Here is a 14486-nt window from a genome sequence, read left to right on the forward strand (position 1 = left end):
ATAAATTCATGATCAATGTCAAAAAAGGCTAACCAATACCGAAATGAATGCCTTGTCGATACTAAACAAATGTCATGCTGAGTCTTTATGAAAATAAATACCCAGTCAGTTCGAAATAAATGCTCAAATAAATGAAATAAATGCCTGGTCATGTGCAATAAATCAAATAAATGTTTTATCAATCACTAAAAAAATGCAGCTTTATCAATTTTCATCCCCATTTCAAAATGAATGCTCATATAAAATGAAATAAATATACCTAGTAATGTGCAATAGGTATAAAATAAATGTTTTGTCAATCCCTAAATGAAACTTTATCAATGTCTAATCAATACAAATGAATGCTAAATCAATACGAAATGAATGCTGAATCAATAAGAAATGAATGCTAAATCAATAAGAAATGAATGCTAAATCAATACGAAATAAATGCTAAATCAATACGAAATGAATGCTAAATCAATAAGAAATGAATGCTAAATCAATACGAAATGAATGCTAAATCAATACGAAAAATGAATACCAAATCAATAAGAAATGAATGCTAAATCAATACGAAATAAATGCTAAATCAATACGAAAAATGAATACCAAATCAATACAACATAAATACCAATAAATTTGAAACCAATATAATGAAATTAATTTTTTTTTGATACCGAAATAAAGATGGAAAAAGTAATAAACGTTTAATCAATGCCAAAATAAATAAAACAACAAATGCAAACATGAAAAATGTTTAATCGATGCCGAAATATAAAAATTAAAAAAAAAAAGTAATGCCAAATAAAAATAAAATTTGCAATAAATGCGCAAACAAATAAATGCGGAAATAAAAATTAAAATCTTTATAAGTTTTTAATCGATAAAAGTACATTTGTAACACGTACAGTTGTTCTGTCGTCCCCGTTGGCTTGTTTCAAACTTTCTTCGTTGAGAGCGCTACAAAACCAATCTGAGATATTTTTTTTACTGACCACGCGGTGGCAACACCTACGCCGGAAGTAAAGAAACTTTTGGTGAAGCCGTGAGTACGTTGTTAAAGCAAACATCGTGATAAAATAGTTCGTCGTCTTCTGGTTTTTTCTTAAAATTGATCCAGACAGTCAAGGACTTCTTTCGCATAATGAAGGCCACACACGAAAGACCCGGGGCCTCGTAAGTCCTTCGGTCCTTAAAACTTCTTTTAATTTTCGATTTGTAACTTGCTTCGGTTTGGTTTCGGAATGCAATAAAAATGTCACTATTTACTCATCATTATATATCGTGAAGTGGAATTTATTAAAAATAACGCTTTATTAAATGACGTTATGTTCAGTGTTCACGTTTAAAACGTATTCAGATGTTTTTGCCGTATATTATTCGATATAAATAGTTATTAACTTCTTTGGTTCAACGGACTTCTCGAGACAGAAATACTCAACTCACGGCGAAATGTGGCGCTATCTGATGTGGCCCGCTACCTTGAATCTAATTTCAGCACATTTGTTGATCACTTGAGTGCATGGTTCCACCCACACCCTGGAACAGGAGGTCCTGCCACGGACTTCCTCTTCCCCCCTCCCCTTTTAGCTATTTTCATGGGCCCTTCCACGGGCGTACCCAGCATCTGAACTGGGGGGCGACTCACCGATACTGAATTGATGCGTCTGTGCTGCGTGCCAATTACTACACTTTAATTTCTCTTCTGGGGGGGGGGGGGGATGGGCCCCTCTATACTGGATTTAGGCCTATAACATGAAAAATAATCAAATAGTGATGGTAAATGTCTCGCAGCCCTAGGGCCGGAGCCTTGTCAGCCTCCACCGTCGTAGGAGCCTTGCTTGAATGACCGGGGATGCTAGTTCCTCCATCATTTAAATGGTTTTTTTTTTGTTCATTGAGTGAACCGGGGTCTCAGGGCCGTCATTTCAACTTTTTCCGGAGGGGGGGGGGGGCAAAGCATATGTACTCAATGTATGTATATATATATTTGTATGTGTATATACATATATATACAATTTTTGTGTATTTTCGAAAGCCAGTGGGGGGGGGGGGCTTAATGACGGGCTTGACCGCGGTACAGTTTCAGAGCACTCAAGTCACCCGTTGCGCAGTTCAACATCATTCGTGGTCCGCTGCAAAATTCCAAATCACTCAAGTCGCCCGCAGCACACATTAGTTGATCACTCATGCAAACCGCGGCATATTTGAAGATCACTTGAGTGACCCACGGTGCATTTCCATATCACGTAAGCAGGCCGTGGCACATTCACAGATTACCCAAGTGGCCAGCTGCACGTTTTCTATCCGTGGCCGACCCAGCTCTCCTTCCTAAACGCCGAGCACTTAGTGTCTTCTTGTCTTGAGCCGTGGATCCTCTTCACAGAAAAAATTAGTTACACGGTAGACCTCGGTAACACTTTCCCCAAACTTTTTTGGTGGATCAGCCCCCCCCCCCCGCTCTATGCCCCCCCCCCCAACCAACCCATTTTCTTGAGAGACCCCCTCATGATCCTATTTTGTGTCCGCAACTATTATCGTCCCCAATAAGCAGTACGTTCTATCGCCTACACAGGAGTGATGTTATCCACTTGTGAAATACTGGTATAGCGCCGATTATCACAGTGAAATCTCTCCGTAACGGACGTCCGTGGGCACATGACCCCCCATCCCCTTAAGCTTGGATCTTTGGTGAGCCCAGAGGCTGACTATGGGTTTTGCCGCCCTTTATCATTCTGGTCTAATTTTCTCCACCACTCATACCTCAAATTTGCTGTCCTTGACTATAAACCGAACTTGCAAATACGCCTCTGTCTCTATGCCACTCTTTTGGTCACTCAAATACTTGCACAGACACACTCACTCTTTTAGTCGCTCTCTGATCTACTCCTCCTCACTCTCTAGGACACGCTTCTACTAATTCATTCATGTGAACCTTCACACTTTCTACGTCACTTTTGGTCATCCACGCTCTGTATGTCACTCTTTTGGCCGTTCACCGATCGGGTTCCTCACTCTTTTGGTCGCTTTCGTACCCAGTAAGTCGCTCTCTAGGTAACTCTCTTGGTCACTCAACAGATCTGGTGATCGTTTAATCTTTAAGTCACCTTTTTGGACACCCGTTTGCTCACAAACTGACGTAGTCCCTGGTTCTCTAGACACACACACTATGGGTGACACCCACCCCCATAGTGTATTTTGTGGGAAAACATATTCATCTGGGAGAAAATGTCAAGAATCGGATATAAAAAATTTACATACTTTGGTGCCTGAAGTACCAAAGTATGTTTATAGGTGTCGCGAGTTCGATACCCGGGTTTCGTCCTTGTCAGAAACTTTCCTCACACAGAAACAACGACATGACCACAGAAGAAATTGCTTGCTCAGGGAGTCCCACATCGAGGGGTTAGCGCACCAACCCCGAGGGTGAGGACTGGAAAAAAGGGGGGGGGGGGCTACGTTCGGAATCGGCAGTTGCAGGTTCCGTGGTGCGGCATCAGCACGCACATTTGTAAAGATACCCACGACACAGTTCCAGATTACTGAAGCAACTTGCTACGCTGTTTCAGCTCATTTAATTAAGTGGCTCGCATTCTTCCCAAAGGTTGAACACTCACCCCCTCATATTCTTTGATTATTTTACACGTTCATTAATTCGGAAATCCAACAACATGGAAAATTTGCAATATCCTACAAAAAGTGGGGGGGGGGGGGGTAGGTGAAAAAGTGCATGGCTTCCTAGGCTGGGATCTTTGGCGGGCCCCAAGATAGACTTTTCGAGGGGGGAAAAATGCTGGTAATTGTCCCGGATCCCAGGGCTGGTGCCCTGTCTGCCCCGCCCTTGTCGGGACTTGTAGGAAAGGACTAAAAATATGAAAGAGACAACCAGTTTTGTGGGCCCCGGGAACGTGACCTGTTTGCCCATGCGAGAAACGCAGTGTCAATGGGTGTTGTGGGTTGTCAAGCACTTTTGGCCCCACGCCGCTGTCCACACAACTGTGTGTGTATGTGTGGGTGTTACTTGGGTTAGTCAGTGAATATACATCATTCAAATTTGGGGTTCCATACCTACGACTTTCTGGGGCAACTACCCCACTTGCCCGTGTGAAAATCGGGCGCTGTTGTGGATGCAGAGAAACGATTATTTTTAAGATCATAAAATTATGTGTTCTTTTGCGGACGAATTTTTTTTTTTTTTGCCCCACAGATGTCCGCAAAAGAGAGGTTTTACTGTAATTATGATTATATGATATTAATTGAGAGGTTCGTGTTTACTTCCAGGACCCCAACCAGCTGGGCGGACCTTGTTGACCAATGCGAAAGTAAGTATAGCCATTACAGTTACTTTGGGGGGGGGGCCTCTTTCCTTTAATAGTGGCAACCGGGACCGTAACTACCCACAGATCAATTTCCTCGGGCTCTGTAAGTAAACTAGCTAATTGTATGCAGAAATATAGAATTGTCGGGGGGGGGGGGGGAAAGGTTCTGCTCTGCCCCCCCCCTACCGTAGCTCAAGTTATGCCCCCAGCGGTAACTATTTGTTTATTAGGGATTTGCGCAATACCTCCTGAACGAAATGGTTATTTTATAGGTTGGAGAGGGGGCTGGTTTGGGCCGTGGGCGCAGATCGAGGTGATCACTCTTTCCTCCTTTCACTAAAAAAAATGTATTGGAGGGGGGCATGTGCGAGGCGAACTATTCCCTTGGTAGTTCGCATAGTTTTTTCTCGGCGGGTACGGGCAGCACCGCCTAGAGATAGCACGCACCTCTATCTCTAGGACGTGCTGGTACGGGCAGGCGACAGGGTCGATCACCCTCCCGTTCCCCACCAAAATTTTATTATAGTCGAATCCCGTTTAAACGAGTACCTTTATAGCAAAAATCTCGTTTTAACGAACACTTTTCTAATCCTCCGGATTTTTTCACGTAGGAACAATGCAAATTACCTGTAACTCCTTTATAACAAAATTCTGTTATAACGAAGTGATTTCCCCGGTCTCTTGTAGTTCGTTATAACGGGATTCATCAATATTAGCATAGGCGGAATGGTGGAGGTCGAAAATTACCCCCACCCCCGCTCCGTTCCAAAAGCCTGTATCCGCTTGTGGTGGTTCGTACCCGGCTTCCCCGTTCAAAGAATAACCTATAACCACTTGGTTCGCGCCACATACATTGTTGTAGGCTCCATATATCTTTGATGTACAGTTGTCACCAGCATTGAGTCGAACGTGCGGGGGAGAATATTTTTTATGGGGGGAACGTCCCTCCCCACCCCCTCAGTGAATGCGTATAGGTCATCTGTATATATCATTCTTTGAGGCGGGGGTTAGGAGGAACGTAGATAGTCCGTGCCCCCCCCCCCCAAAAAAAATTTAAAATATTTCTTAATACTTTTTGTAACAAATTAAAGTCTCGAAAGTAGGTGTCAAAATTTTGGCATCCGAAATGGGCCCCAGAAATTTGTGGGTCCTGAGCGCTTGCGCCCTTTGCTCATGCGAGAAACCGTCCCTAGCCTAGTCTGGTAATTACCAAGCATTTCATGTTCTTAGCACCCCTGGGAGCAAGATTAGATTATAACGAAGACCACATCACATACTGAGTAGGGGCGATCGCTCCCGTTCAGTTCAAACATTATATAGTTGGCTTAGTCGGGAGAGCAGAGATGGGCATTTGCCCCCCCCCCCCCAGTTCACTATACACTTCTTCGATGACCCCGCTAATGTTTGAAGTCACTCGCCTTCGTAAGCGTACGCAAAAAGGCATTTTTCAGGATTAAATTTCCCCTCCCCACGCCACGCCTATATACTGCTTGCCTCTCTTATCTATTTATGAGATGAAAGATCTGTTGACATAGCCAGGAGTTCCCAAACTGTAGTACGCGCACTACCGGAAAATACCAGAGGGGGTCCAAACATTTAAAAACGAGTTCAGTTCCTAGAGACACGTCGTCTCCACAAAAGTTGTACACTATTTAGAAAGAAATCCAATCCCCACATACGAATCAATAGATTTGTACCCATACAAGAAAATGTCACGTATAAGATTATAATCTGGTATTATTGTCATCGCTCTCACCAACAGCAGTATCGCGACCAAAGACCGAGAAATTGGACGGCATCGAGAAGATCGTCACTCGTGAGGACGGCACCAAAGTCACTTGCCAGACGTCGAAGAACGCCGAAGGGAAGCCCGTCAAGGTAATTGCATGCATAATTAATTAACTTAACGCCATCGATCTGTTCTGAATGTTATCGTACGATATCGACTGATAAGGAAAAAAAGTATGGCCCTCCTCACACGGAGATACGCATTAATGTTGAGCCGCCACCCCCCCCTCCCCCCCATGAGAAGTGCTGCACATCCCCATCGCCCAATTCACCGACGAACAACTCATCGGCCAAGTGGCTTAGTGAATGAGCAGATGAGTGAGTGATTAAGTGAGTCAGGCTGTTAGTGAGTGATTTAGTCAGGCTGTTAGTGAGTGATTTAGTCAGGCTGTTAGTGAGTGAGTTTCATGACATTACATGCAAGCGTCATTCATATTGTCACTCTACTCCACTCACTTTGTCGCTGACGTACCCATACGGTCACTCACCCACGCATATGGTCACTGGCTCACTCACACTGTCACTCGCCCATTCATACTGTCACTCACTAGGTCGAGCATACGGTCACTCACTTTGTCATTGACTTGCTCTGAAACGGTCACTCACTCGGTCATTCATACTCCTCCTACAACTAAACCACACATGCACCTTATCCACATTCCTCTGCGGAACTTCTAACGAACTTCTGGCACTCACTGACTCACCCATACGGTCCACACACATTGTCACTACTACTACTACTAAACCACATGCACCTCGTCCATTTTCCTCGGCTGAACTTCCAACGAATTGGTACATGTTGGAATGTGCGTGTCTGTGTTGTGAACCTAACGCGAAGCCTGTTTCTGTTCAATGCTTGTTATAGTGCTGCCATCTACCTCATACTTTTCGAACTATGAGTGAAGTGTAATGCTTGAAGATTTTACCGTTGTAGGTCTGTTGCTGTCTGCGGCGAGACTTTTTAATGGGGAGATCAGCTTGCATTCGCTCCTCAAAGTTGGGAAACACATTGTCACTGAAGTTCAAACGCTTACTCGCTCGATCATTGACTCGCCGAAACGCTTACTCACTCGGTCACCCATATGGTCACTCACTAATACGGTCACTGATACGCTCAATCGGTCACTCACTAACACGTTCACTCACCCATTCGCAGGTTCATTCATACGATCACTTAATTGCTCACTTGATTACTCATACGGTCACTCATTCATTGGGGGGTGAACTGATTATTGGTGACTATATACTACGAGATCAGTCAACTGGTTACTTCCCATTCTTCGTCTCGTCGTTACTCCAGTCTCGGCGATTACGAAGCGTTTTTACATGTTTGATGAGCTCTTTCACACGTAGATGGCGCACCTTTTTCTCGCTTCTTCGCGTGTACGCAATTACAACTGCTTATTTAGTTGATCGTTCACGGTTCTTGTGTGTCAGGGTGTTTCCTCGTGTCTTTGTATACACACTAATGCCTAATGGTAAAGTAATAATTTGAAAAGAAAAAAAAATGTTGTCTCACGACGTAGTATTGGGGAATGTACTTGTGATCATGTACAGAGACGCATTTACGGAGGGGGGGGGGGGGCTATAGCCCAGGGTGGCACGTTCGAATTGGCGATGGATTTGAGGAATGGGTGGTCAAGAAAATTAGTAGGATGGAAGAGAGGGCTGTAAAATTTTTACAGGCCACAGAGGCGATAAAACCATAAATCTCCTGCCTAGAAAGCGAGGGATCAAGTCACTGAGTCGCAAACGAGTGACCTAAAAACTTTGCAAGTACGAGAGTGACCAAGCGAGTGACATAGAGAGTTTACAAGCGCGAGAATGACAAAAGCGTTGAACTGGAGAGCAAGGAACCAGGTCAGTATGAAATAATGCACAAAAGAATGAGAGAAGGGTGACCCGTCAGTAGGAAAGAAAAAGAGTGTTTGCAAACATGTGACTTAACAAATGAGTGACCTCATCCTGCTAACCAGATCATGACACGCCGCTCTGTCTTAACGAAGCAGAAGGTTGAAGAAGACCTGGACCATGCTGAAAAAACAAAAAAAGAGTTACAAACAAAGGAGTGACCAAAAACATGTGCAAGCGTGTGTGTGTGTGACCAAGAAAGTGTGCGATATGTGTGTTACCAGAAACGGGACTTTGGTAACTCGCTGAAGTTAGTTTTTTGTGGTTCCCAACTCCGATACGCGAATGCGAGCCGATCTCCTCGTTAAAAATTCTCGCCACAGAGCAACAGGCCTACAACGATAAAACCTTCAATCATTACACTTCGCTCATAGTTAGCACAATTGACGGCAGCACTGCACATAACAAGCATTGCACACTTCGTTAGGTTCACTACACGAACACGCACGTTATAGCATGTACGAATTCGTTGGAAGTTTCACAGAAGAATGTGGACGAGGTGCATGTCTGGTTTAGTAGTAGTAATAGTAGCCTAGGGCTGTCAATTTTAGGAATGAGTGGCCGAGAAAATTGGACCAAAATAAGGAGATTGGCGGGAAAATTAGTGTAGCCCACGGGCAGCAAAACCATGAATCCGCCTCTGACCGTGCACGAAGGTAAAGGAGCTAAAAGTCGCTTAATTTTTCCAGTCTCTTGGGTTTTGGAGTGTTTTTTGGGGCTGCGTCGTGTGAAGAAGAACGGGCAACTTCAGTCGTTCAGTCGACGAGTCTCTTGGTCTTTGGGCTATTCGATATGGGTTGGTTTGAGTATCCCCCGTGTGAGGAGGCCGTATGAAGAAGCATTTTGTTCCAATTAAAAGTTGCTGCTCCATATTTGTAATAATATTTCTTTGCATGTGTCATGTTTAAGGGTGTTTTATATGGTGTGTACACTGTTGTGTCGTTTTATTTTTCCCCCCTTCAGATCATGCGCTATTACAAAGTTCAGAAGTTCGTCGTCTCGAAATCGGTTGCTCGTCGTAAAGTAAGTTCTTGTTGCATATGAAAAAGCTAGACATTTTCAACTTTTTTTACAGCTATTCCAACAACGAGATTGGACTTCGTGCGGTCTCTTTGGGAAGAGAGGCTCAGTTCGGAATTCTCTGACGCCGAATGTATTTTTTTATCATTTTAGTGAAAATCGGTATTTGTCGCGAAGTTCTTGCCATTCGAGTGCAAGGTGTTGAACAGTGTTGGCCGGCTAAAGTTGGTCTTCTGTTGTTTTCCGAATTCAAGGCGCGAAGGCGAGCCATTTGAAAAAGTCTCTCCGTAGAGAGCAGGCAGACCAACAACATGATATTTACATGAAATGGAAATTCAAACATTTACCATCTTCATTCCAAAATATGGAAGACAGATGACAGCGCTATCATAGGCGTATTCTTCCCCACCGTCGCCACGATGGCGGTCGGCTGAATTTGGTTTAATTTGGTTCCCAACTTCGAGGAGCAAATGCCGACGGGCCGATCTCCCCGCTAAAAAGTCTCGTCACGGACAGCAGCAATCCTACAATGATACAGTTATTCAACCATTACACTTCGCTTATAGTTAGAAAAACGTGACAGATGGCGCCACCGCACGCAAAAAACATTACGCAGAACCAAAATTCACGTCAGGTTCATAACACGTACACGCACATTCTCGCATGTACCAATTCGTTAGAGGTTCCGCAGAGAAATGTGGACGAGGTGCATGTGTGGTTTAGTGGCACTCTCATAGAAGCACAAATCTGACAACATAAATACGTTATGGTCACGTATATACATACACACCTACAAATTTTCCGGCATGTGTTATAGGCAACTATAAGTCGCTTGTGGGGAGCTATGCATCTGTGTATCCTATTATTGTATAATTATTATTTTTTTTTATGAATGTTCGGATTTATTTTTTTTCACCCTCGGTGTTATTTCATGGTAGAAATGGGAGAAATATGGAGCAGCAGCTGACGATCCCCCTGGACCGAACCCTGCGAACACTTACAACGGGGAAGAGATATTCATGCAGTTTCTCCAGGAGACCAAGGTACCACGTTTTTTTCTGGTAATGGGTAGTAATAATGCACTACGAAATGACAAACGCTGAAAATAGCGGCAGCATCAGTGCCATGGAAAATAGAGGGGGACTAGACCCACAGTATTTGGTTCCCTTCCCCCAGATTGCCGCGGAATCAATTCAGAAATCTGAATTCTAAATCTAGGTGAATCTGAAACAGATCACCCTTAAGCATGGCCGTCTTAGGAGCATCATTGGCCTCCCGGTCAAAGTGATTTATTTTTTTTGAGGTCCCCTACCTGACTAGAAATGCCTGCCTACCAATTTACATCAATTTTACCAATATACCTCTTAGAACTTTCAACCAGGTCTCATTTGCACGAGCCCTCCGCACCTGAGGTCTCTGGGTCATGGCAGGGTGGGTTCATGCGTAAACTCTAGCACTCACGACTCTAATGCTTAATTTCCGATGCCTCTGAATAATAGCTAACGAAATAGCCTATATGTTGGGATAAAAAATATCCACCGGCAACCTTTTTATTTAAACACTCCCGCAGAAAAACTTTTCTGATTTTTTCATCGGCAGTCGTCCGATAAACGTATACGATATACCGTTATAATTGTGTGTTTTTGTCTAAATATATTTTTAGCATTTCTGTATATTGTGTAGTTTTTTATACACTCTTTGGATGGTACTTCTTTCTCCAAAATGTGCAAAACGAGGCCCAAACAGCCCTTAAAATATTTTGTAAATACAGGCCCTCGACTTCATTGATATGGTCCTGTCTCTAAGTGCTAAACAAGTCCCTGGGTGATTTGATAAATGAAGCTCTTCGTGTTAAAGAATGTCATTATATTAATAAGTGATATTTTTCTCCCCTGGGTGCTCTGGCGTGTGGTGGAAATCTAGAAAGATAAGCAAGCAGAGAAACCGCCCGATCCCTTGACAAAGCTGAAGGCGCAAGGTCAAAGGGTGGTGCAGTGCCAGAACTGCAAGCAGGACCACTGGACTATGAAATGCCCTTACAAGGACAAGCTCTACGCTCTGCCTGACCATCTCAAACCTGAGAAGAAAAGTAAGTGCTAGAAAGTTCTCTGTATATACGATTCGCGGACATCTTATTTAGTTGGGTGAAATCTTTTGAATCTTCCAACGATTTTACTAATTGATTATTTCGTGTGTTCCTGTTGCAGCTGTCCAGGCGGCTCCAGTGGAAAAGGAACAGAAGCCAGATACGGTTCCCAAATACGTTCCTCCCAGCTTGCGTAACAGGGGCTCGCAAAGGTCCAACGATCCCGACCAAAGATGTAAGTTTATCGTTCACTCGATGATTATTTTGTACATGTGTGTCATTTATAGTGCCGTCTTAACGCATGGGCCCACCCGGGCACGACCCGGGGCCTTAAGAGTGGAGGGGCCTCATAAAAATGAGATCTGATTAAAATTTACTAGAATTTACAGGTAGGGCCTCACAAAAACTACTTGGCCCAAAGGCCCACGATGCTCTTAAGACAGCCATAGTCAGGTAATCTATCGTTAATAGTTTCAACTGGTGTGTTCTGCGGAGGCAGATTGACGGCAGCCATCAGTACAATACCAGGTTTGTTTAAAAACTTATCCGGCCAAAATTTTTCTTTCTTGAACCAATGAAGCCAGACAGGCGTGGTTCCGTGCTTGAATTTTTTTCCTACCTGCAAAAGCTGCCAATGGGCGAGGAAGTGTGAGTGTCGAATTTCTTTTTTGACAAAATGGGAGGAAAAACTTGAACAACGCTACTACATTAATCAGGATGAAACTGCCAATTGCGACAAAGAACCTATTTGTAGTGCACTCCTTGGTTATGGTCTGCCGTACAGTGCGTACTCGTAATGAACTACGCCACTGGGGTCAAAGAAGATGGTCAGCATGGCTTTGACATTGCATCTCCTGAAGTCCAAATCGACAGTCAAAATGAAATGAACGGATCCATGCTAATGCTCACCTCATCTGCAAGTTTTCTGATCGTGATTCGATGATTCTGCGTCGCCAGAGTCCTTCTTACTTGGTCAATAACGATCACATTTCTGGATGTTGAGTGCCTGCCAGAACGTGCTTCACTCTCCACAAAATATTCAGGGCCGTAAAAAGTAAATTAAAATGCATGAACTATATATATATAATCCATCGCAACTGCCTAAAGTCGTAGCTGGAAATTAAATAAGAATATAAATAGTAGCTCCGAAATATAACTATTATTTAGGAAGTCAAAAACGATTACACTGTCATGGAATAGTAAAATGTAAACAAATCCTTTTAAAAAAAAAAAGGGTGAACAACGCAGTAAAACCATCCGGTTCACCTTGACTTGCTTACTTCGGATCTCGTAATTTACACAGTTTGTACATTGCTTTTGGAAGCGGTCTTGAAAGAGCGTCATTCTTAAAAGAACTTGCGTGTTTTCATAATTTGCTGTGCATTGTCGAAGAGAGCTGACAGACTAGAGTGTGTGGAAGACTCCAGAAAAGAATTACATTGTTCAACACTGATTTTGCTATCAAAGATATTTGAATCATTTTAGGGTATATAGGGGCTGATGATTCCGAATCTTGCATTGGTTTTGTCAGATTGGGCCCAGTTTCTGAGATGAACTGAAAATAAAATTCCAATGGTAATACCATAAGCAGCATACAAATCACATTGAAACTGTGCGCTGTATACAAATATAGTAAACGATTGCCAAAAAGATAATTCAGTGATTTTAGGGTGATATATTGGGCCTCTAATTCCGAATCTAGCATTGGTCTTCCCGAATTGGCTCTAGTTTTTGGGATAATGCATACTCTCAACAATGTTATTTATATGCTGCTTATGTATTGCTAATGAAATTTAATTTTCCCTTTATCTCAGAAACTAGAGCCAATCTGACAAAACCAATGTCAAATTCGGAGTCAGCGCTCAAAAATGACTAAAATCACTGAAATATCTTTTCCAACGATTTACTGTATTTATTATTAATGAACAGTTTCAACGGGATTTGTATGCTGCTTATGGTATTACCATTGAAATTTAATTTCCACGTTATCTCAAAAACTGGAGCCAATCTGAAAAGAAACTTATGTCAGAATCAGCAGCCCCAATATACTCAGGAATACCCTGGAACCATTAAACTTTCCTTGATAACATGAAAAAAATATGTTTTTGTTTAGCTTGTTTGTTATATTTTTTCTCAATAATGTGTACACATTATAAAACAACCGGAGCCAATTCAGCTTTTTCTTTGTCATATTCATATTCAGCACATTGAATTAATTAGGAAATGACTATTTTCATCTCGGAAGCAGAAATTTCTTTTGAAATTTTGTAGCCCACAGGGCCGTCTTAAGAGCATCATGGGCCCCCGGGCCAATTGGTTTTCCTGAGGTCCTACCTGGAAAATTCTCGGAAATTTCAGTTAGTTCTCATTTTTGTGAGGCCCCTCTTCTCTTGAGGCCCCCGGGCCGTGCCCGGGTGGGCCCATGCGTTAAGACGGCACTGGCCCAGTGTTATCTGTGGGTGCTAATACACTATTTTGGCCGAAAATTGTTTTTGTAACCTGTCAATTTGCTTTGGCTGGAGAGAGTCAATCTTATAGGATACTGAAGTAGTGCTATGAAAAAAAAATTAATTTTAAAATTAAAAAAGGGGATGAGGTACCCTTCCCCCGCCCTACTTTTTCTAATTGTTTGAGTGGGAGCCCTGAATTCGTTATTGGCGGCCCGCAAACTGAAAGTTTGTTTCTCCGTGATAAAAGCGATGACTTTAACCCGAATAATCGTGATTTTTCTTTTTTTCATTTCTCGTGTTCAGCCGACGAGCCATCGACCATTCGGGTAACCAACCTGCCAGAAGAGACCGAGGAATTCGACATACAGGTGTTGTTCAAGCCTTTCGGAGCATTGCAGAGGATATACTTGGCGAAGGACAAGTCCACTGGCTTGTGCAGGGTCAGCTTCGATCTCAACTATTTCTGATTGATTTTAATCGATTACTTCTAGCTCAGATTTTTCAGATCATTTCAGCATTTATTGTCAGTGTATATTTGATGTTTTTCTTCTTAATTTCTCAAGGGTTTCGCTTTCGTGACTTACTACCATAGGACCAACGCGGAGCAGGCCGTTCGGAATGTGGATGGTTTCGGATACGAGAATCTGATTCTGCGCGTTGAGTGGGCCAAGTAAGTTGTTCATCGATTGATTGATTGTTTGATTGATCTTCTTCTCATCAATATTATTAACTATGATAGCAAACTGTATTTTTTGTATGTGCCTGAACCTCGATGTAAATAATGTCGCAAATTACAGAAAAATAACTCAGCTTTTCACCAACGTCAGTCATTGCAGAGACGTTTTTTTGCGGGTGGGTTGGGGGGGAGGGGGAAGAGGTGACAGCGGGCTGTAGCCCAGGGCAGCAAATTTGAGGAATGAGTGTTCAGGA

At 42.9% G+C, this 14486-nt stretch overlaps 1 protein-coding gene across 1 annotated transcript; it reads left to right on the top strand.

Annotated features, from left to right (window-relative positions):
* Nucleotides 1-1003: 1003 nt before the first annotated feature.
* On the top strand, nt 1004-14230 carry LOC149068625 (eukaryotic translation initiation factor 3 subunit G-like). Its single transcript, XM_089251166.1, has 9 exons — nt 1004-1158; nt 4264-4304; nt 6064-6179; nt 8964-9023; nt 9959-10063; nt 10944-11109; nt 11228-11341; nt 13860-13996; nt 14120-14230. Exons 1-9 carry the CDS (start codon nt 1127-1129, stop codon nt 14228-14230), a joined length of 882 nt encoding a protein of 293 aa, XP_089107292.1. The 5' UTR covers nt 1004-1126.
* The last annotated feature ends 256 nt before the right edge of the window (nt 14231-14486 follow it).

The sequence above is a fragment of the Pholcus phalangioides genome, unplaced genomic scaffold (assembly GCF_987345545.1).
Source record: "Pholcus phalangioides strain wild (caught in Gottingen) unplaced genomic scaffold, Ppha-v1.0 ptg000024l_1, whole genome shotgun sequence".
NCBI lineage: Eukaryota > Metazoa > Arthropoda > Arachnida > Araneae > Pholcidae > Pholcus > Pholcus phalangioides.

Bases quoted from the DNA above. Each gene is read 5' to 3' on its own strand.
- LOC149068625 (XM_089251166.1), top strand. From the start codon at position 1,127: ATGAAGGCCACACACGAAAGACCCGGGGCCTC. The intron at 4,305-6,063 runs GTAAGTATAGCC...TCTCACCAACAG, and splicing joins CCTTGTTGACCAATGCGAAA to CAGTATCGCGACCAAAGACC. The intron at 11,342-13,859 runs GTAAGTTTATCG...TCTCGTGTTCAG, and splicing joins CAACGATCCCGACCAAAGAT to CCGACGAGCCATCGACCATT.